Source organism: Notechis scutatus, chromosome 1, assembly GCF_049901735.1.
Source record: "Notechis scutatus isolate UNSWTSFEM ecotype Mainland chromosome 1, rNotScu1.2, whole genome shotgun sequence".
In the NCBI taxonomy this organism is placed as follows: Eukaryota; Metazoa; Chordata; class Lepidosauria; order Squamata; family Elapidae; genus Notechis; species Notechis scutatus.
In genome coordinates, this window is record NC_142009.1 from 309,490,832 (window position 1) to 309,513,768 (window position 22,937).

Here is a 22,937-nt window from a genome sequence, read left to right on the forward strand (position 1 = left end):
AAGGGAAAGGGGTTTGAAAGAGCAGTGCGGCAAGCTTGGAAATAGAAAGTGCACAGTCTACTAGTATTAAAAAAGATGGATGATGAGACGTTATATTAATTCTATGTTTGTTGGTTAGCATTTCCAACATTAGTATTTGTAACTGAGTTTATGGAATTGACATGCCATGGCACCTTCTTTAGTGAAATAGGAAATCATTTTGGGCTTATGTAATAGATTTAATTAGAAAAAATGGAATATAGTCACACTAGAACAGTGTGACTAATGCTATGAAATGTGCAACTACATTGATTTAAGAACCATTTTCATGTCAAAATATCAATACAATATATCTGAGTCCATGTTTATTAACTGACTTCCAACTTCTTTACTAGGCTGAGGTATGCTCTGGAACAGTAGCAGAAGTAATCCAGTCTGTCGTGAATGGTGCAGATGGTTGCATCTTTTGCTTTGGCCATGTCAAGCTTGGTGAGCTCCCAAATTCATTACAGTTAATTACTATGTCAACCTGGTAATTACATGCTGTCAGTTCTTGGAACAATAAACCTGGACTACATGAATAGATGAGAATTTCTTTTTAATTAGTTATGCAAACTTCTCCTGTTTTATTTCTACACTGGGACTTTAAGTTCTGTGCATTTTTTCTTGTCTTTCTTTAAAAAAAAAACATTGGATAAAAGGTAAAAAGTAGCTATGTGCATCTGTCAAGTCCTTTAGAAGCAGATTTTTTTCAGGGCCAGCCTGTGACATAATTCAAACAGAGCAAAGAACTTGCAGAAATTAATTGGTTACAAAGTTACAAAGTATGGAAAAATTAATTAAGTACCAATGGATTAATAATGAAATATGTAAAAGCTACTTTTTGCATTTGTTCTCTCCCGTTTTTAATTAAGGTATGTGGTTTAGTTATAATCTGAAGGCTTGTATGAAGAGGGTATTTCATTTCTATAAACCAGTTGTTATCTACTTATAGTCCATTTTTCTCCTCAGTTAGAAAAATCACTATCAAGATTGCTCAAATTTTCATATATGCAAAATTCAACTTTGGAATTGAATAAATATTTCTACATGCCTTAAGATGAAATCCTAGCTTTTTTAGATAACTGTAAGAGGTGAACTAGGATAGGGGGAACTAGGATAGGGAGGAAGTTGTAAAAAATTACTCTGCCAATGTGGGGAGGAATATCCATCAAGAGGCTCCAATACAAATTCAAAGCAGAATTTGTGGCAGAAATCAAATGTGATTTAAATGCTATGCTGCATTAATAGAAGTGTAATTCTGGGATCAAAATAAGTCATTGGTCTTATTTATTTTACATTGATTAATCACATGAATATTGTGCAGTTCTGGATGCCATATTTTAGGAAAGACCTTGACAAACTGGTGTCCAGAGGAGAAGAATCAATGAGGTGAAGAAAAATTAACCAAGAATTATTGGAGGATTTGAATATATTTAGCCTGGAGAAGGGAAGACTGATTGGGGGCACTGTACTAGTGGATTCCTGAATTTCATGAGGGTTTGGATTAGAAGATCTCCAGTTGTTTTCCAGTCCTTACATTCTGTGATTCTATGAGATCTACTCTTAATTATTCTCACTGATTATGTCCCAAATGAGGGCTAGAGAGCCTGGATTCACCACAAAACCCCAGAAATAGATCCTAACTTCATCAACCTGATAAGTATTACCAGTAACTAGCACATCTTTAAAAATGCAATACCCCTCCCCCTAAGACTAGTGAGTGAATAATTAATTTGCTTTTCCTTGAAATATCAGGAATTGTGAGTGATTCTTCAGCAGAATATTTAGGAGGAGGGAGGCTGCATTAAGGACAGTAGCCATTTGACCGCCTGAACAAACTTGTTGAAAAATGAGGACAGTTGAGGCAGCCTTTTTTCTTTCCTCCACTTCTTTTTGTAGTCTGAGGAAAGACAAGGCCCATTCTCTGCATTGAGAAGATTCACAGTGGATGTGAGTGTGGATAGTGGCTTCATTCATGTCCCATTGTTTCTTCCTTTCTCCTCCTTTCACCAGAAAGTCAGTCATGTGCTTAGTGGTCTAATTAGATCTCCATTTGCTTTCTATTTTAGGCAAATCCTACACAATGTTTGGAGAAGATAACTCCACACAGAGCCTTGGCATCGTACCTTGTGCTATTTCATGGCTCTTCAAGTTAATCAATGAGCGCAAAGAGAAGACTGGGACTCGTTTCTCAATTCGAGTATCTGCTGTGGAGATCAGCGGCAAAGATGAAAACCTTACAGATTTGTTAGCTGAAGTAGCCACCGGCAGTCTTCAAGATGGACAATCCCCAGGGGTCTACCTACGAGAGGATCCCATATGTGGAACACAGGTATAAAAATCTCAGGACAGGAAGCCTGGCTTTTTCTTTCTTCCTTACATTTGTTCCCCACCCCCCAAAAAAATACTTTGATCTGTCAAATCAGTTCTAATCAGTTTTAAAATATATGTTTTAATTGTCTTTTTCATTTTTAATCTCCAGTCCTACAGTGTACATATTTGTTTCTTTTAGCACCCTTGTGGCTTTTTCCCCTGTTCAGGAAGCAGGGATCATTCTGTCCCTCTTAATTAGGTGTTTTCTTGTTTATATTCCAGCTTCAGAATCAAAGTGAATTGAGGGCCCCAACAGCAGAGAAAGCAGCTTTTTTCCTTGATGCAGCACTGGCTGCCAGGAGTACTAGCAAACCAGAATGTGATGAAGAAGATAGGAGGAATTCACACATGTTTTTTACACTTCATATATATCAGTATCGTATGGAGAAGAGTGGCAAAGGAGGAAGTATGTAGATTTGGCTCAAACTCTCTTTATTCTTGCATTGATTTTTGAAAAGAAGTGCAATTGATTTTTACCAGCACCGAAGCTGATTTGTATTAGCCAAGAAAACTTTAAAATGGATTGCTTTTTGGAATATCTAATTTGAAAACCTGGCATGTAATAATGTAATAAGATTGGGATTAGGTTAGCGACTTCTGTCCTCTCTGTGACTTGTGTTGCGGGGGAGTGCACGAAGAGAGGCTCAGCCAATCTCATTGTACACATGCTTTAACTTTTGCTCCAAGGGATCAGGTGAACATGTAGATTTCCCTCCCAATCCTGTTTTCAAAAAATTATTGTGGTAGTTTGGCTGATAAATGGTCTAATAAAATAAATAGTGTAAGTTTACTTAAGGAGATTCATGTCTGAGTAGGCAGTTAAACTCAGGATCTTTCTGGTTCTGTTGTTACCATTTTAACCACTGGTCAGTGGACAACTAGATAGAAACCTATATGAATTGGAATATGCATACCTTTGTGTGTGTTAAAAAGTCCAGCTGCTCACCCATTGGGGTTTAAAATGTAAATAGAAATGTGTGCTTCTTACACAAGTGGAGAAATATTTCTGCATGAGATGATTGCTACATATTGATAGCTGTAGGTAGTTAACAGATACAGGTAGTCCTTGATTTACAACAGCAATTGAGCCCAACATTTCTGTTCTTAAGCAAGGCAGTTGTTAAGTGAGTTTTGCCCATTTTATGACTTCTCTTGCCGCAGTTATTAAATTAATTACACATTGGTTAAGTGAACCCAGCTTTTGACTTTGCTTTTCAGAAGCCGGCTGGGAAATTTAAAAATAATGGTTACATGATCCCAGGACAGTGCAATTGTGATAAATGCATGCCAGTTGCAAAGTACCCAACTTTTGATCACATGATCATAGGGATGCTGCAGCAGTCATATGAACAATGGTCAAAAGTCACTTTTTTCAGTGTCATTGTAACTTGGAACGGTCACAAAACAGATGGTTGTAAGTCAAAGATTACCTGTCAAAAGTAAGCACTTCTCCCTGACTAGTGGATTTTTTTTTAGGAAATATTATCCAGTTTTATCAAAGTCCGTTGCAAGTTTTGTTATTGCTAGGTCATCTGAAGTTGACTATTCCTTCTTGCCTGTAAGTGGAAATGTTCAAAGTATTAAGTTCAGCGATGAGATTTACACAGTTAAAAATAACATTTGAATTCAAGAAATGCTTTTCTAATATAGACACACACAGAATATTTTGTTCACATTTATTTGGTCCTAAAATATGGTCAGAACTAAGCAATATTAGTTCGCAAATTAATAAGAGTTTCAAAGGATTCTTAGTGAATTGTTGGACATTATTATGGCTTTGCTTGATTTTGTTCATCATGCAGTCATTTAATATGTAATAGTGCTTATTTTCTGTTTCCATCGGAATTTTATTTCCTTCCATTTTATTTTTGATTATCCCATCCAGACTTCAATTAATATATATCTGTGTTCCTACGACTTTTCAGTGTCAGGTGGACGCAGTCGTTTACATCTCATTGACCTAGGTAGCTGTGAAAAAGTGCTAAGCAAAAGTCGAGATGGAGGAAATTCCTTCTGCCTCTCTCTGTCTGCATTGGGCAGTGTCATTCTGGCCTTAATTAATGGTGCCAAACATGTGCCATACAAGTAAGTGAATTGCTCTGTGTTGTCTTGTCTTTCAGAATCTTAGCATTTATCTTGTAATTATGTCATATAGTGCCTGGCAAATGATGCATTACAATTTTTGCTTCCTTTTTCTCCTATGAGCACTCCAAAATGATTCAGCAGTCTGAGTAAGAGATATGTAACTATTTCCTTCAGTTATTTGATTAGGGAAAAAAATGATTATTTTGAAAAAAAAAATCAGAAGGCTAATGAGCAGAATTTATCATTTCCCTTAGTGCGGTGATGATAGTCTAAAGCAGGGGAAAGCTAAAGCAGTCTAAAGCTGGCTGGAGAATTCTGGGAGTTAAAGTCCACAAGTCTTAAAGTTGCCAAGTTTGGGGATCTCTGGTCTAAAGCTCAAGCTATTTTTGTTTTGTAGAATCAGATGTCATTTGAATCTGAGATTGCTTTTTTTTTTTTTAACTCATTAACCTGTTATGATCACTTAAAAATAGACTGCTTGGAAAAATGATGACAAGAAATGGAAATATTTCAAACCACTCTTTATACCTCCACATGCTTTATAGGGATAATAAACTGACAATGCTGCTAAGAGAATCACTTGGGAACATCAACTGCAGAACAACCATGCTAGCCCACATATCGGATTCCCCAGGAAGTTATGCGGAAAGTCTCATGACACTTCAACTTGCCTCTCGTATCCATAGGATGAGGAAGAAGAAATCCAAGGTTGGTGTGCACAGGCAAATAAATATTTTATAATTTGGAAAGGATTTTATTAACTTTCATTTATTGCAGTTGGGATTGTAGTATTCCTTTACTGTTAATTTGTTTTGCAAGCTTTTGACTGAGACATATATCAGAAGTATTACCAAAGTCATTATCATAAAAGTCCATTAATCATTATCTTCGTTATTCCACTTGTGGTTGGTCAATGAGGATTGCCTGTAGTCTGAACTTATCCATAGTCTCTCATTGCTGGAATGAATTGCATATCGGCCAGAAGTTATTAGGTTTCAGATATTCCTGATCATATGACAATACAGTCATGTTGTGAAATGTGGACTGAAACCAAGATTCTATAAGTATTAAAGCAACCATGCTATTTGAAAACTTACCACCCAATGCAAAATATTGCATACTTGGCCATTCAATCAATGTTCCTTCATGGTGATTGTGCCACTTAATTGCCACATCATTCTTTTTTGCCTTTTGAAAACTGGAAGTTATCACTAAAAATGTCTCATAAGTGCCTTTTGTTGGAATCATTCCAATAGATACCAAAAACTATTCTGTAGGATATGAAAAAAATGACTCATATTTTGTCCTCTTGTGAATAAATTTAATATTAAAAATACTTCTCTGCTATTTATGTTTTTACAATCAGCAGTATGCATCCAGCTCATCTGGAGGAGAAAGTTCATGTGAAGAAGGCCACGTACGAAGACCTCCTCATCTGAGACCATTTCATCCAAGGACTATAGCTCTCGATCCTGACATTCCTGTGTTGAATCTTTCTAGTGAACATGATTATTCCTCAAGCAGTGAGCAGTCCTGTGACACTGTTATCTATATAGGTTCCAATGGCACTGCTTTGTCAGACAGAGAGCTGACAGATAACGAAGGCCCTCCGGAATTTGTTCCCATAATCCCTTCTTTGAACAAAAAAAGAAGCAAGGACAATTGTGGTCTTCCAAAAAGCTCTGACAAAGATCACTTCAAGTGTAACACCTTTGCAGAATTGCAGGAAAGATTGGAGTGTATCGATGGAAGTGAGGAACCTGTCAAGTTTCCTGTTGGAGAGATTACTGCTGTAGCTTCCAATAGCACAGTACCCATGCCTACAGAAAATGGGCAGTCTAAATCCAAACCATCTTCTCCTCTTGGAGGCTTTAAAAAACCATTTTCACAAGAAACAGGAACTCCAAAAAAGGTTCATAACATTTATTTCCAGCACAACATCACCTGCCCCGAAAAGAAGGTATCTCCTTTAAAAACAGAACATGCCAAATTGCAATCAAAACCCGAAAGCAAGAGAGTAGATTTCAGTGAGAATAATGAAGTAGCGGCTGATTCCTGTCGATTATCAACAAGTAATTGTGCTAAGGGTCATGAATCAAGTCAAGCTGATGCTGAAATGGTTGTGAAAGAAAAAACTTCATATATGAAGAGACCATTGCCCAGCCCTGCTCCTCCACCACCTCAGCAGCAGGACTGTTTAGTGACAAGCAGACAAGCATACCTGAAGGTGAATCACAACAATTCCATTAGGACTCCACCTGTGGGAATGAGTAAACAAGTGGCTAGTGAAACTGAACATAACACTACAACTAATGACACAGAACAGCAGGCAGATGGTTTCGAAGTACACAGATTTCGATCATCTTTCCAAGGCCCATGCTTTGACAGGGATATACTGACAACAACAGTGACTTTGCAGAAGCCTGTGGAACTCAATGGTGAAGATGAGCTTGTCTTTACAGTGGTTGAGGAGTTATCTATCAGTGGTATTATGGACAATGGAAGACCCTCTAGCATCATCAGCTTTAATAGTGACTGCTCTCTTCAGGCTCTTGCCTCTGGTTCTAGGCCAGTTAGTATCATCAGCAGTATAAATGATGAGTATGATGCTTATACCTCTCAGGCGAGTACAACAGGTGTCAACATTGATATTGTTGTGCCCTTTTCTGAAGAACCTTTCACTAGTAGCAGCAGATGTTCCTCGATCAGCTCATGGCTAAGTGAAGTCAGTATCTGTACAATTGGAAGTGATGGAGCCCATCCCAGTGATGGTTTTCTTATGCAGCCCTCATATGGCTGCCACAAATCTGAGGAACTTTTAAGTTTGGGCTCTCCTAATATCTCTGTTCCCTTGAAAACTACCTTGAATGATAGTGGGTTTTGCTTTTCAGAATTGGAGAGCAAGAGCATGAATTCAAGCAAAACAGCCTCAGGAGTCAACAGAAGCCTTCAAAACTATGACTTAACCAAAGTGTGTCAGATGGGAAGTACTCTTTGCATCACTGATCAGACCACAAAAGTTAAGCTTTCTAATTCTCAAAACACTCCAGTGATTGAAACTATACACTCCAGTCTTCCCCGAAGAACAAAAGCTACCTCATCTCTGACTCATAATAATACTCTCTGTGATAAAGAACTGCAAAAACCACATGTGATGTTTGAAGATCCCTGGTTGGTTCGCACAGACGATTGTCTGGAAGCCAATACCACAGATCTCTTACCTTCAAATTCTCAGGCATTTAGTTCACAGAAGCAGTCACCAAGATCTACCCAACCATTTAGTAACACAACTAAAGCTTTAAAATCCCAGACATTACTTGCCTGTACACAAAGGGTGGTAGACGGTTGTGAAATGAGCTGCAAGTCTTCTAGTGGAGTTGCTAAAAAATCTGAAGCTTTCCCTAAAATTCCACAGCTCAAAAGAGGAGCCACCACACTGGGAGTAGTTCCTGTGTCACACAGCAGTGGTGCGTTTACAGAAGGTATGCACAGAGGGAATTCTGAAGCTGCTTTTGCCATTGGGAGCCTGAAAAAGAAGAATACACAGCAAAAGATGAGTATGTTACCCAGGCCAAATGGCATAATACCTCCAGCACCTCCTGTTCGTAAATCCAGCCTGGAGCAAAAAAACGGAGGGGCCAAAGCTGTAGGATTAGAAGCTAATAGGGCTGCTGCACTAAAACATGAGGATGAGATTGATTCACGACTGAGAACTGGGTTATGTACTGCTGAAAATGCCAGTAGCAAATATAGCCTCAGAGGAGACCATTCCTTGCCAAAAGCAACTTCAAGTTTAAAGGCCAAGGCATCAAAAAGTGAAGGTGTCCATCGTTATGGGAGCCACACATCCCTTGAAAGGTGTGATAGCTTGCTATCTGTGGGAGGAAAAACGAATCTGAATAAGGAAAATGGTGGTGGCAGCCTTAGCAATGGCAGGAACGTCCGGCTAGTCCCAAGACTGGGAGTTTCTCCTGATACTTCTGGCCTGACCTCTCCTCCATTGTGCACCATGTCTGTATCTTGCAAAAATAGTCAGGTGAAAAGTGCTACCAGTCAGAAAACTGCGCTTAGTGGGAATAAGAGTCGTAGCCTTTCAGCTAGTGGATCCAAGTCTCTGAGCTCCTCTGTGAAATCTTTGGCTCAGTCCAGTGGGAAGAATTCTAGCATTCCTTTGAGTGGGAAAACAACTCCAAAGTCCACGCAAGGCACAAACAGTAAACCTGGTCGAGGAACAATTATGGGAACTAAGCAGGCCATTAGGGCAGCCAATAGTCGTGTTAATGAGCTAGCGTCAGGAAGCTCTGGCAAGATGAGCCATTTCCGGGGTTCGACAGACTCTGATAGTGGCAATGACAGTGGAATTAATCTAAGTGATGAGAAGTCACAGATCCAGGTGCTGCCATCTCCATACAGTAAGATAACTGCACCCAGAAGACCTCAGCGCTACAGCAGTGGGCATGGGAGTGATAACAGTAGTGTCTTGAGTGGGGAACTGCCACCTGCAATGGGTAGGACAGCTCTTTTTTATCATAGTGGTGGCAGCAGTGGCTATGAAAGCATGATCCGTGACAGCGAAGCCACTGGCAGTGCTTCTTCAGCACACGATTCCATGAGCGAAAGTGGGATGTCTTCACCAAGTCGCATGAGAAGTTTGAAATCCCCAAAGAAAAGATCAGCAGGTAAAAATACAATAGCTACAAAAACTTGGTATTAGAATTTCTATTGATTTGTGTCTGCATCAGGTCTGTCACAACCTTAAACCGACCTATTAGCAAATAAGGTATCTGAGAAAATGCCATCATAGTAGTCCTTAAAACTGAAGGCATGTTCAGACCTGACAGATTTTTAATTTGTAAGTCGCACCTGAGCTTTAACCTAAAGAGGCAAATGATCAATCTGCATGGCTTAATGAAAGAGGCAGATCCTCAATACTACGTTTTTGATTAATAAATTCTGTCACTGAACTCCCTAAATACATGTTAACTAGTAATGGCTATTTAGAACCAGTTGTTTTATTATGGGACAGGTGTGATTGCTGCTCCATGGGGATGCTAGCAGATTTTACTCTGTTTCATATGAATTACACTGGAGAGGTTGAAGTTTTCAAGGGCAGCTTACGTTTCCCTGAAGAAGAGATAAAAAGAATCCAATTTCTCATGTAATTCTTTATTCTACTACTTTTGGGGATGTATCCATGAAGAAGAGCAGGCAGTTACTTTAAAAGAGATACTATCCACTGTTAAAATAGCTCCCATCTTATCCATAAGTTTTCTATTACCTGATGTTAGATTCATCTGAATAGCTTCAAATGAACATGGTATGAAGCAGGATGGACAGTTGTCTCACACACACATTACTATACATCGGGGTAGTCAACCTTTTTATACCTACCACCCACTTTTGTATTTCTGTTAGTAGTAAAATTTTCTCTAACTGCCCACTGGTTCCACAGTAATGGTGATTTATAAAGTAGGGGACAAAACCCATACCGCCCACCATGAAAGCTGGAACGCCCACTAGTGAGCAATAGGGACCAGGTTGACTACCACTGCTATACATCAACATGCCCTTATTTATACCCATCACCACCCAAGCATTGTGTGTGTGTGTGTGTGTGTGTGTGTGTGTGTGTGTGTGATAGTAATAACAAGGATTGTGAATGGATGTGTTGAATATGGCATGGATGGCTTTCACTAGTCTATATTTCGCTCAGCTAATCCAACAGCCATCATGAGCTACCAGATTACTACGACCCACAGAAGATAACACGACCCACAGAAGACAAAAAGAATCTTACCCAGGTTTTGAAAAGATATGTTTATTTGAAAGTGTTATTTTATACTTCTAGCAGATACTCATGCAAATCTGTGGTAGGTCCTCAAATGAAAATTATGAGTACACAAAGGAAAAGGTGTGCTAAAATGTCTGCTTAATGGAATTAATAATCTACAAAGCTAAGGATCAACTGAAATTAGAAATAGATTGTAGATTCATAGTGTAATAATTCCAGAAAAAAGTCTTTTCATTGAAAAGCTTACTATCATGCTCTTCAACTTTTGAAAAATTGATTTCTCTAGTTTGAGAAAATAAAGTGGTAGGAGGAAGGAAGAGTGAAATAACTGACAATTCCAGCTACTGGGAATAATATAGTTTAGTTTCCTAAACTTTAGAGAAAAGAGGAAACCAAATTAGCTGGTCACTCCATAGTGTCCGTACAGTAGCTCAGCTTCTTTAGGCAAGACCTAGGTAACAGCGGAGTTTCCAGAGATTTTGTTTTCTTCAGCAGCTAGACTTGTCTTCAACATTCTAGACCTTTTAAAATTTTCCCAACCTATTGAAATCTCAGCTTATTAACTCTGTATGGAATTCTCCATCAAGACGGCATGGAATGCCCATTTGCCAATGTGACGTCTCTTTACCCTAAAGGATGTTGCATTAATCCTGAGAGAAATAAACAAAACTTCAACTATCAAAGAGCCCTGTGAATATTGTTAAACTATTGTAACAAATGTCAGAAGGAAAACACCACTTTATAAATATCTGAAATTACCATCCCTGGTAGGAAAATGTTAAAATACATTGCCGTGACTAACTTATTCATTAGGGATACCGTTCCAATTTAAAAGCCATAGATGATATTTGGGTACCCTATCCTCACAGGTCTAGGATGCGTATATACAAATACGTGATCATGTTGTACTTCCTAGTCGTGGTAACCAGTTTATTTTACTGTGTGACCTATTGTTTTAAAGGCCCCATTTCAGCCATTGCAGTTGTTCTCTTTTCATAGCACATCAGCTTCCTAAGTCTCCCCTGCAAATCAATATTAACAGCTCTGTAAAGTTGCCCACATATTGAAAGAGTATTATGGCTGATGGATTTGTATTTGCTTTTGCCCCAGGAAATGCTTTAAAGGCATTTCTTTTTTAAAATGACAAACAGTTCTTTTGTCAGTTGGAATAGTCCTCTGCTGATAAATTACAGTTTACCTGTTGGAGTGTTTAGTGCTTTGCCACTCCTAATTTAGTCAATTGCTCTAGATTTGAGGAGAAAGAAAACTAATTGTATATTCCTATTGAAAAGTATGTCTGAATTCAGTTGGGCTTAATTCCAGGTAAATGAGTACAATTGTATATGCTAATGAACTTGTTTTAATTTGAAGCTAGCATAGCCTTAGGATAACCAGTTGGATAAATGATCATAAAGCAAAAAATCATGACAGCAGTTCCGGTTGCGATTGTTCAGTGACTTGTGCACAGTTGTTAAGCACATTGTCATGTGATTGCATCTTATGACTTCCTGCTGACTTCTCCATTGCTTTGCTTATCAGAAGCCAGCAGTAAAGGTTGCAAATGGTGATTGTGTGACCATAGGACATTGTGACAATCGTAATTGCATGCTGGATGCCAAGTACCTTGAATTGTGATCATGTGACCATGGGGATATGGAACGATTGCAGCTTTGAAGATGGCTGTACATCTCCTTGTTCAGAGAAGCCCAAGCTTTGAATGATCACTGGATATCGCTACCAAATGAAATAAAGATGCAGTGTTGTAAAGACTCAAAATTGTGTTCATGCAATGAACTTAACTTGATTACTGAATTCACCTATCTTTTTAGTTTGCCCAAGAACTCTCAGGGCTTGTCGTTCATATGCGTTTAAGCTGGTTACTCCCATGGAAGTGCCATCAGGGCTTAAATTCTGCCACATTATTATGGACCTTTGCCACTCCTGGTTGGATAAGACATATCAGAGGTGGCATGTGGTTGGTTCAAAGTTGTGATTAATAACTCACTGTGGGTGGAATGGTGTCATCCATCTTGAGGGAAGTAATGGTATACCTCCCTTTTAGGAATCATCTTTGAACCTAAGTGTACAGTCTTTAACTTTCCCTTTTTAGGGAGGTTGTTAATGGGTTGTAGCCACTCAGCTTCAGATGGTCCTGGATGAAATGTATTTGGCCCCCTTTTAGTCAAGGCTTCACTTTGAGACATCATTGGTCATGCTTATGGATGAGGCCTTGGGATGGGGTCTGTGTGATGCATCTATCCTAGCCTTATTAGATCTGTTCAACACATTAACCTTCTGGTTTTCTTCTGGACCAGCTACGGCAGGGGTGTCAAACTCAATTTCATTGAGGGTTGCATCAGGGTTGTGTTTGCCGGGGGGGCATGACCAGGGTGGGCATGGCCAGCTGGATATCACTTGTGTTGGAGGTGCCTGTGGTGGCCCAGTGAAAATGGGCTCTGCCAGCGAAAATGGGCTCCCAAGCTCTGTTTTTGGCCCCCTGCAACCCTCTGCCAGCAAAAATGGAGCTCACAAGGGCCGCATGTGGCCCTCCCAAACTCTGTTTTTTCCTGGCAGAGGCACAATGGGTCGGTCCTTTGCTGTTTCCAGAACAGTCCCGTGGGCCAGTTCTAAGCACCTCCAGGCTGGATTCGGTCCCCGGGCCTTGAGTTTGACAGCCCTGAGCTTTGGAAATGGGATATTTATAATGGTTCTTCCCCTTCCTCTGTGGCTACTTTTAGTTGGTGTTGGTGGGAGGGAGAGGTTGAGTTCTATGATCCTGCAATGGGGGAGTCTCTTGAATCTCTTGCCCTCTTTTTCTACCTCACTTTCACCAGTCTAATAGGATATGTGTATGCTCTAAGTCTCTTGCCTTAAATGGCACCTAGAAAGCACACATTTTCTGTAGCAGCTCTGACCCTGTGGAACTCTTCCCCTTGAGATCTGGCAGGCCCTCATTCTGTTAGCTTTTTCAAAGGCCTCGAAGAGCTGGTTCTTCTCAAAAGGGCTAGAATGGGGTGAGGCTGGAGTCTAGTACAGTTGAATGTCAGTGTTTGGATTTGTTGTTTTGTGAGTCATAAGGATTATAGATTGTCCTTGATTTATAACCATTCAAAGATTGAATGAAGAGGACTTAGGAGGGGACCTCAGAGTTCTGGTATTTCAGTTTCCCTGAAGTCATGTGATCATGATTGCCTACCTTCCCTGCCAGCTTCCTATAAGCAAACTCAATGGGGAAACCAATTGGAAGTTGGAAATCATGGTTGGATGAGAACTTTGCTTAATAACCTGAACAGTCCTTTAATACTGGCAATCAAGACTGCAATTATAAATCAGCTTGGTCACATGATTTTTTGCTTTATGGCTTTTTTTTTTTTTTGCTTTTCAATCACGTCATTTTAGTTTAGTTTACTTTATTGTCATTGCACCTCGTACAATGAAATCAAACACCATCTTCAGTGCACATCATGACCATGACCATGAAAATAAACACAAACACACATCGTTCACCCTTCACACATTGAACCGGAAACCCCTGACACCACACCAGCACTGCACTATACAGCAGAATTCAAAAGAGCTACTGCCCTGGGATAGAAACTGTTATTTAACATTTAGCTTATTGTGATGTCGAAATGTTTCCTGAATCCTATTGGATTACTTTGATTATCAATCATTTTGATATGGAAACTTGTAGAACTTTGTGTGTTAAGGCATCAAAAAATTAAGGAGGGAAAAAGAAAGGAGTTTTGATCAACTGATATTTGCAGGCATAAAAGCCCAGTGTGAATTGTTTACTTTCAGCTACACTTATGCTTCTTGATTATATTGCCCTGTGACAGAATTTCACTAGACACATAATGTATTTATTATTATAGCAAAATGTCTGTGGCTACATACAAGTATTTTAAGTATTGTTTGGGTTAGAATTTTCATAAATTATTTTAGGAGGCAAAGATATGAGGATACTTTTTTTTAATCTCAGGTTTCCAGCGCCGTCGGCTGATTCCAGCTCCACTTCCTGATTCTTCATCTCTGGGCAGAAAACAGAATGTTGCTGGCCAGTGGGTTGATCTCCCCCCTTTACCAGGGACTTTAAAAGAGCCATTTGAAATAAAAGTTTATGAGATTGATGATGTGGAACGACTACAGCGACATCGACAAGAGGAAAGTGAGGTCAGGACACATTTTACAACAAAGTGGACAATATAAATTTCACAATCTGTGAGGCAAGATTGTAGCTTAAAATCTAGTACCCGAGTGGAAGAACAAGTTTGCAATTAAATCAATATCATAAGCCATTTTTAAATAGTTCATATGTTGGGGTGTCTTGCCCATTGAAAATAATTTGGTCTCCCATTAATTGTGTTTAATGCAGTTGATGGAGTGAGTGGAGAATATCAATTAATACATTATGAGTAGGCTTTATAATAATTGCCTGCCTGATGAAACTTTATGAGTCTCCTTTCACTAAAGGGTCATTAACTCTTTATGTAAATGGCACAACGTATCATTTAGAATTCTGTTAAGTTCAAGATGCTGTGAGTTTAATTTATTTGTAATTGGCAAAACAATCCAGTTAATTCTGATAGGTAACAGGAATTACAATCATTAGTTTGCTACCTGTTTAAAATAACTGCTTCTTTTATTTCATTTACAACAGCCTTTCCAGGATGTTGAAAAGGTAAGTCATGTATTTCCATCTTATTTATCTGTTCAGAGCTAGCTATTTTGCAGCAAACATAAAATTTTCAATTAGTTGTGTTGTGCATGCAATTGGGGATGGTTTCAATGCAGAACCCTCAGGCCAATGAAGGAGATCCTAAGTGAGTTGGGGAGTTTGTAAAATAACTTCTCATCCAAATGCTACACATATGCATTTTTATGTTAATTGATAACTCCACAATCAATCTTAGATCTTTTAGTATACATTGTTTCTTGTGTTTTAGTATCCATTATTGTAAATTGTATTTTGCTGCTTTTTAAAATTTTGATCATATTTGAATTTTATCGGGCACTATTTTAGCTTTATGTATAGTTTATTTTTGTTGTCCTGAAAGCTTAAACATCGGACAAATAAAATGGGAATAGAGGCTTTGTTTTCTCTCCTACTTTTACTCTGCAAACCCTTTACCCATCCACTTTCAAACCGTGTTTAAAATGAAGCAAGACAACTGGAGCATGGGTTATGGAGCAAACCAGATGGGACATGATTAAGCATCCCACCTGCACATAGAATTGGGATTTTGAAATTTTATTTTTTCTAATGGAGTTATATTTCCTCATTTCACAGGGGGGGAAATAATTTCTGTATACATGATTGTAATTTAAGAGTATTGTAAAGGAGCACATTAATTCAGAATGGCAATAAGAGCCCTAAGTGCTTGTAGAAGGTTGCTTTATTAGATTAGCATCCATGAAAGTTCACTTTCAGCAAAGATAGGATGGAAGAGAATTCAGCTAATGTTTAATATTGCTTGCTGAGGCTGTATATGAGCAGTTGAAATTGAATGGTGTGGACTGTAGGCTTTTGGGTAACGGGGAAAAAGCAAGCAGATGGCCAGCAAAGAGTTACAGATGAATAATTTTTTTCCCCTAAAGGGCTTGATATATTTTAATACGAAGCTGAAAATCCTAGAGAGACGTCACCAACGGATTAGGGAAATGAAAGCAAAGCATGAGTTATTGAAAGAGGAATTGGAAGAAACAAAATGCAGGCTGATGTTGGATCCAAGCAAGTGGAAAGGAGAATGTAAGTATTTATTTAGTGCTAATAGCTAAAGTGCTTGATTGGCAGAAAATTTTGAAGAATGGTACAATCTAAATATTTTAATGCAGCGTTTTGATCCAGAATTGTTGAAGAGCTATAGAGATAGCTATTATCTTCATTGATCTCTTTTCATAATTCATCCTTGTAGTGTCTCTGTCCTAGCTGCATGTTAATTCACTTTTAAAATATAGAGCTCTTTTAAAATATGGTGGCAGAGCAAAGTTAACAAAAACTAAATTAAAACATTTAAATGAATTACATTAATTAATGTATTTATTTTAGATTTAAATTCAAGAAAATTTAAAAGATAAAATTAAAAAACCCAAAAAGTTTTTTTAAAATAGAGGTTAGCAAAAAGATCAGCATTTGATTTAGGCAAAACATTGTTTTGGCTACAAACCCCAACTATAGTCCCTCCTCCCTATCCCTCAACTCCAGTGTGGTAACACTGAAGCCTCAGAAATGGTCTCGTTCAGGTCAGCTTCAGGGTTGACACAGAATTTTAACTGGGAGCAGATTCATTTATGTTTTGCTACCTTATCACCACAGTGTAGATCTTAAGACAGGCTCTTACCTATGCTTGATTGAACTCATTCTTCATTTTCCTGGGGGGCACTTTTAGGTGCCTTTTATGCTGTTTCATATCCTGGAGCTGCTCCCAAAATCAAGGGACCCTCTGGGATCGATAACACAGAGTCCACATAAGTGCAGTTTGTTCTAAGGTCACCATTGCCTGCTTATTCCAAGCAGTAGCTAAGACCTTGACTGAACTGTGGAACAAATTCAGGAACTCCAATTTCCTTTGGAATCCCACTAGGTCAATTAGGTGTCTGGGATAGACTGATCAAACAAATCCCCCCTCTTGGAATCTCCTTTCTTAGAAATTCTTAACCTATAATGCTGGTTTAAGATTATTACATTAATCCCTAGATACTTGTTTGGGTATTAAACACCTTCTGTTTGTTTGTTTGTTTTTACTAGTTGAGGTTGATCCTGATCTTGATAAGGAATCGCAAGATTATCTGGAGGCATTAGAACAAGTGACGAGTGAATTAGAGCAATGTGTAAACCTGTGCAAGTCGCATGTCATGATAGTCACCTGCTTTGATATTGGAGTGATCAATGACATCCAGGATGGAGCACAAGAAGTGGAAGTTTGAAAACATTCGTAAAGGGATTTGAGGCAGTGGAATCAAACTTTCAAAGGAAGAAAGAATAATGGGTGTATTGGAAGGTGATGGTGGAGACGGGAGAATTTATTGCGACAAGGAATGTTGTGGAAACCAGAAACTGTCAAGGAATTGGAATGTTCTAAACCTTTATGGTGCCTCAACAATCTATGAATTGTACAAAGCTTACCATAATTTCTAAAAGAGAAACGCAGAAAAGAATATGCTGAGAACTGTTTGAAAAGCGAAGTGCCTTTAACCATTCATTTGTGACTTGTTTTCTTAATTTTCTATTTGTTGTTAGAACTGAAACCAGCAAATCAAAACAAATCATAAAATGTATTCCTATGAAATATTTTCTACTGTACAGTGTAATTTATGACTATATGTAAAAACAAAACAAAAATTGTAGCAAAAGCAATAATTATGTTTTCATACCTGAATTTGCCTCCTTGTTTTACGGAAAAGCTGGTTTATGTAGCAGAACAACAAAAATTATATTGTAATTGCTTTTTCATGGTTTAGGATTTGATATATTTTTATGAACATTATCTATTGGAAAGGTATATGATGACATTTTGGAACACTTGCTTTGTATTCAGTTTTGATACTCTTTTTCAGAACATGACGAACATGCTTTTTCCATGTTTTTTCTATACAAATATTAGGGCTGAAATATTTGATAGATTGATATGTTACATTTGTCAATGAAAACACCATAAGTTTGATTAAAAAGGTGCCTCCTGATTAACTGAGCAGCAGATTTTAAAACTTTTGTTTAAACTTATTTTTAATACAAGGAAAAGCTGAGAATGGCATGTGGCACACTGTAGCATTCCCTGTTCTCTCTTCTACTTACATAGATATGTCTGTTCCCAGGTGGTGCTTATTGCAACATACCTGTACATGTGTTTTTTTAAACAAAAGATACATTACTTTTTTCTCTTCAGAACTTTTGTTTTTATTTATGTGCATTTAAATGTATTTACCAATTAATTGATTAGTAAAAAGCCAAAACTCAAATAGTGGATTGGCCAAGATTTCCTTTATCAGACAGCAGCTCTAATAAACAGGTTAACAAGTTAGGTAATTTCATGGGCAACATTGCTAAACTACAAAGTCCCAGAGTGGCCTGTGATTACATGTTGGTAGGTCTGCCATAAGAGATAGGCAGTGAAAGCCTTGGTAATAAAGGTCAACCTATAAGTTATTGCACAGACATGATTGCATAAAAGACCCAATGGCTTCTACTTCTAGTCAAATCTAATTTGGGAGAGAATTATTTTTTTTATCACTAACACTTTACTCCATTATTGTAGAGCTGCTAGAAAGACTGTTTGAGGTAGCAAATTACCAGGTAGGATATGGATCAAGCACCACATCATCGTTTTGCTTTGAAAATGGCCTCCAATCTCTTTGATTAGATGAAAAGAGCTATGAGAGCTTTTACACATGTCTATGTATATTATGTAGTTTTGCCCTAACTCTGATAATTAACTGCATTCATAACTAATCCCCTTTCCTAGAATTCCTTAACCAGGGGTTGGCATCACAGATTCTCTTTCCCCAATATATCCATCTTGGTTTTTTACCATTGGAAAACCTCCTCCCACCATAATTACTGTCCCACTGAACATGCCCGGGGTGCCTGGTCATTGTTCAATCTTGGACCAATGACGTATTGAATTGGGGAGAGATGGTGGGCTATCAAGTTGCCAGCCCCTGCCTTAATCTAACTTGATGAAGTCTGTTAACTACACTGTGGCTTTTCTCTCTTCTGAGTGCAGGAAAAAAAAGAGTTGGCTCCAGACTTAGTCACAAGAGCAGACCCACTGAAATAAATCCATTTCTTTTTATTTCAACGGGTCTACTTATCCTATGACCAGACTGGATCTAATCCTCTGTTTACAGCCAAAATCGCACAGAAGTGGGGTAAAATGTTTTCTTGGGGGAGGGGGGTAATTATTAAGTTAGGTTCATATTTTTGTATAGTTTTAACAATAAATATAGCATTTGCATTTTATGAACTTTGAAAGACAAATATATCTTTTTACAGTTTTTCTAAGGAAGGCAAACTCTCAGGATTGTTTCTAGACATGCTGCATGAATTTTGTGCTCTTTCTCCCTTTCTTTCTATTCTTTTTAAATAAAGCCACTTTCAAGTGGAGACTGTTGATAAACTGTTGCCAAACAAAATAACTTTTGGAAAAATTTGATAGTGTATGTAATGACTGCATTTCATAAGGAACCATATTTTCTATCATCTTACTATGTACGGGGTTGTGTTTCCCCTCCAGATCCTTTGTATAAATGTATACAACAATGGCTTGCTTCAGCTTTTCCATGTGAATAAAAAGATTTGTCTATTGCTAACTGATTTCTTAATTTTAATGGGTACCCTTTTCTTCTCTAGCCGTAGGGAATAGGACAGTTATACTTCTCATCCTTAAAAGAACCAAGGTAAAGCACCAGGGTAGAAAGTAGGAGTTCTTGTGCCCCCTTAGCTATGAAAGCCAGCTGTGTGATCTTGGATCAATCGTTCTCTCTCAGCCCAATTCATCTCTCAGGGCTGCTGCTTTTGGGGGCAAAATAGGTAGGAGGAAGGTATGTTGGATATGTTCACCACCTGGTGTTGTTTGTAAAAATAATAAAGGCAGAATACAAATAAGTAAAAATAAAAAGTTCACTGTGTATTAATTAGAACACATAAAGAGTAGCTAAGTTCTCTGTGATTTATATTAAATAATACACGCACACACACACACACATATCCAATCTAGATTGGTCACCAGGACCAGAGATGTAGTCTTCAAGGCCTTCAGACTCATGCTGGAGCCCATCCTTGGGAAACTTCTCTCTAGCAGAATATGTGTGTGTGTGTGTGTGTGTGTGTGTACTTTCATTATTAGAAAATCATGAACTTATAGATTCTTCTCAATTGTTGAATTCAAAAATGATCATTTTTGAATCCATAAAGCCCAAAGATAGAAAGGGGAGGCAGTGGTTGTGGTGGTGATTGAGGGTGTACTCTATAGTATAACTTTTTTGAAATTCCAGATGTTGATTTTTGGATGCTAGGAAAGAATCTGGTAATATCTGTCCTTTGTAATTGGATCCATACCTATCATTAGAAGTTGGAATATGGGAAGGAGCAGCAGTAAAAGAACGTGGGAACCACTGGGAACAGTGGTGGTATTCTACCGGTTTGGCCCAGTTCAGGTGAACCAGTAGTAAAAAAATGCTACCGTTCGGCCAAACCGGTATTTCTTTTTTTTTCTCCCAATGATCAGCTATTCCGATGATCAGCTGTGCCAGGATCCCCCTTGCTGTCTTACTGCTTCACCCAGGAGGCTTCTCTGAGGCTCAGGAAGCAAAAAAAAATGGAGCGTGGCGGGTGGGTGGATGCTGCACAAAAAAAGAAGCCACGCCCACCCAGTCACATGGGCATGCCCACCTAGCCATGCCCACAGAACTGGTAGTAAAAATATTTCCATCTCACCCTTGACTGGGAGCCATTATTGGCGTTCTGTAAAGGAATAGAAATTCAGGGAATATAATACAAGCAGTCCTTGACCTAAAAACATTTGTTTAGTGAACGTTCAAAGTTATAACAGCATAAAAATTGATTTATAACCTTTGCAGCATCCCCTTGGTCACATGATTAAAATTCAGATACTTGGCAAGTAGCATGTATTTATGATGGGTTGCAATGTCCCAGGTTCATGTGATCATCTTTTGCAACCAGACAAGCAAAGTCAATGGGGAAACCAGATTCATTTAACAACGTTACTAACTTAACACCTGCAATGATTTACTTAACAACTGTGGTAAGAAAGATCATAACATGGAGCAAAAATCACTTAAGAACCGTCTTGCCTAGCAACAGAAATTTGGGGCTCATTTGTGGCATAAGTCAAAGATTACCTGCAGTGTGTATTGGTCAGAGTCCATTCCGTCTATAAAACAAAAGGATAAAGCCATTTAAATAATAGAATGCATTCATGTGCTGTAAAAAGCAAAAAGAAGAATTGATCAACTAAAGTTTAGAATAACAACAACAGCTGCAGCATGAAATGTGTATAAATTTTCAGTACTTTTCTGTGGAGTTAGCACAAAGCTCAGTCTATAATTATAAATCCTAATTATTTGTCCTTTGGTATTCATACAATTATTTGAAGAAACAACAATTACTCAGAAGGTAAACAGCCTCAATTACAAAATCATTAAGCACCGAGCTACTAGTTAAAAGGGATCAATTCTTGTTGCAAAAAAAGACCACAATTGAGACAAATAGATCAATTGGCTGATCTCTCTTAAGCAGAAGGGGAAAAGTGCAATGCAATCCTAGAATTTCATGGGATGGAAGCAGGATTCTGTCACTGGATATTAAAAATGAAATTTTGTTCAAGGGCTTGCAAAGGGCAGCCTAGAAATGGTATGTTCAATTTATATTTGAAATGATATCTTTAGCTGCAGATGAATGATGGTCTATAATGAGTGGGTTGGGAAGCATCTATTAATTAATCACATTTCTATAGCCTCTCATCTCACTGAAGACAACTTTGGGTGGTGTACAACAACAGCATAATCTTTCCATCTATTTCCTTGCTTTTTAAAGAATTTTTCAGGTACAAATCATTGCACAGACACAGGCTACGCCATTGTTGTCTTTAATATTTTAAAACCTACCAAATAAATTGATGCCAACAATTGAAAAATGTGGTTACAAAGTATATATGTGAATGTTTTTTTTTTTTTAATGATTTTAAAAAGAGTTGGGGAAAGTGTAGGTTCGATACATTCACTTCTTCTTGCACACAAGGGCTCAGATCAGTCAAAGAAATTAAACATAGAAGCTGGGCAGGAAATTGGAATTCTACATATTATCTCTTTGGCCTTTAAGTCACAATGAAGTTTCAGACAGGAAATCGAGGAAGGGAAATAATTTCATCCGACTGCATGAGCTGATTGCAGATAAATCACCTCCTTGATAGCTTTAGTTCAACTAGGCGCCCTCTGGATGGGTGGGTTTCATCTCATCTAACTAACACAGCCATTGCTTACTATGCTTGGAGATAAACTCCACAATTCTGGATTAAACTCAGATTAGGGAAGCCCCTATTGGTGCTTTCTAAAGATCCCCATCTTACTTTTATTTTCTTCTTGTTGTGTTATATCGATCATATGATGTTGGCGATCCTATTTTTATCATCAAGCTGCATAAAAAAGTGCTGCTGAGTTTTGTCCAAACCAGTTCCTTAGATTTTGAAACCATGATGTTCTTCTTCTGTCTGGACCTCATTTGCCTTCAATTTTTACCTGGAGGATTATGTGAAGCATGCCGTATTTTTCTGGGTGTCACATATATCCAAAATATTCTAACTTTTGCTTTTTTATGGTTTTGACTTTTTATTTTAGTTCCCAGCAATTATCATTTTATAAACAAAACTTATGGATCTCTTGCACAAATAGAGCAAATGGAAGTTTGTGAAGTCTATTCCATTACAAATACTGATATTAACAAATGTGGAAGCCAGTGAGGAGCATTGATGTTACCTGCTTCCGGTACTATTTCCTGACAACTACTGAACAAAAAATTGCAATTCTTTTCCTAATTAGTGATGTGGGGAGGTTAATGGATTTTTTAAAAAATATTTGTTTCCATTTTGACTGTCATCCTGGAATTTTGAAAATAACTTCCTCTAATGTATTTCCCAATAAACTCTTTAAC

The 22,937-nt window shown here is 38.1% G+C and overlaps 1 protein-coding gene across 5 annotated transcripts in view; it reads left to right on the top strand.

Moving 5' to 3' along the window:
• KIF26A (kinesin family member 26A) overlaps window positions 1-19,607 on the top strand; it is a 174,545-nt gene extending 154,938 nt beyond the window's left edge. For 2 of the 5 annotated variants that reach the window (XM_087952243.1, XM_026670253.2), the window contains exons 7-16: window positions 375-468; window positions 2,091-2,353; window positions 2,617-2,800; window positions 4,320-4,479; window positions 5,025-5,187; window positions 5,849-9,158; window positions 14,253-14,443; window positions 14,931-14,951; window positions 15,869-16,019; window positions 17,019-19,607. In XM_087952243.1, coding sequence (XP_087808369.1) covers window positions 375-468; window positions 2,091-2,353; window positions 2,617-2,800; window positions 4,320-4,479; window positions 5,025-5,187; window positions 5,849-9,158; window positions 14,253-14,443; window positions 14,931-14,951; window positions 15,869-16,019; window positions 17,019-17,197 — 4,716 coding nt within the window. In that variant the 3' untranslated portion in view covers window positions 17,198-19,607. Of the gene's footprint in view, window positions 1-374; window positions 469-2,090; window positions 2,354-2,616; window positions 2,801-4,319; window positions 4,480-5,024; window positions 5,188-5,845; window positions 9,159-14,252; window positions 14,444-14,930; window positions 14,952-15,868; window positions 16,020-17,018 lie in introns of all 5 variants that reach the window. The other 3 variants (XM_087952240.1, XM_087952241.1, XM_087952242.1) reach the window with 2 other exon arrangements.
• Window positions 19,608-22,937: the final 3,330 nt, after the last annotated feature.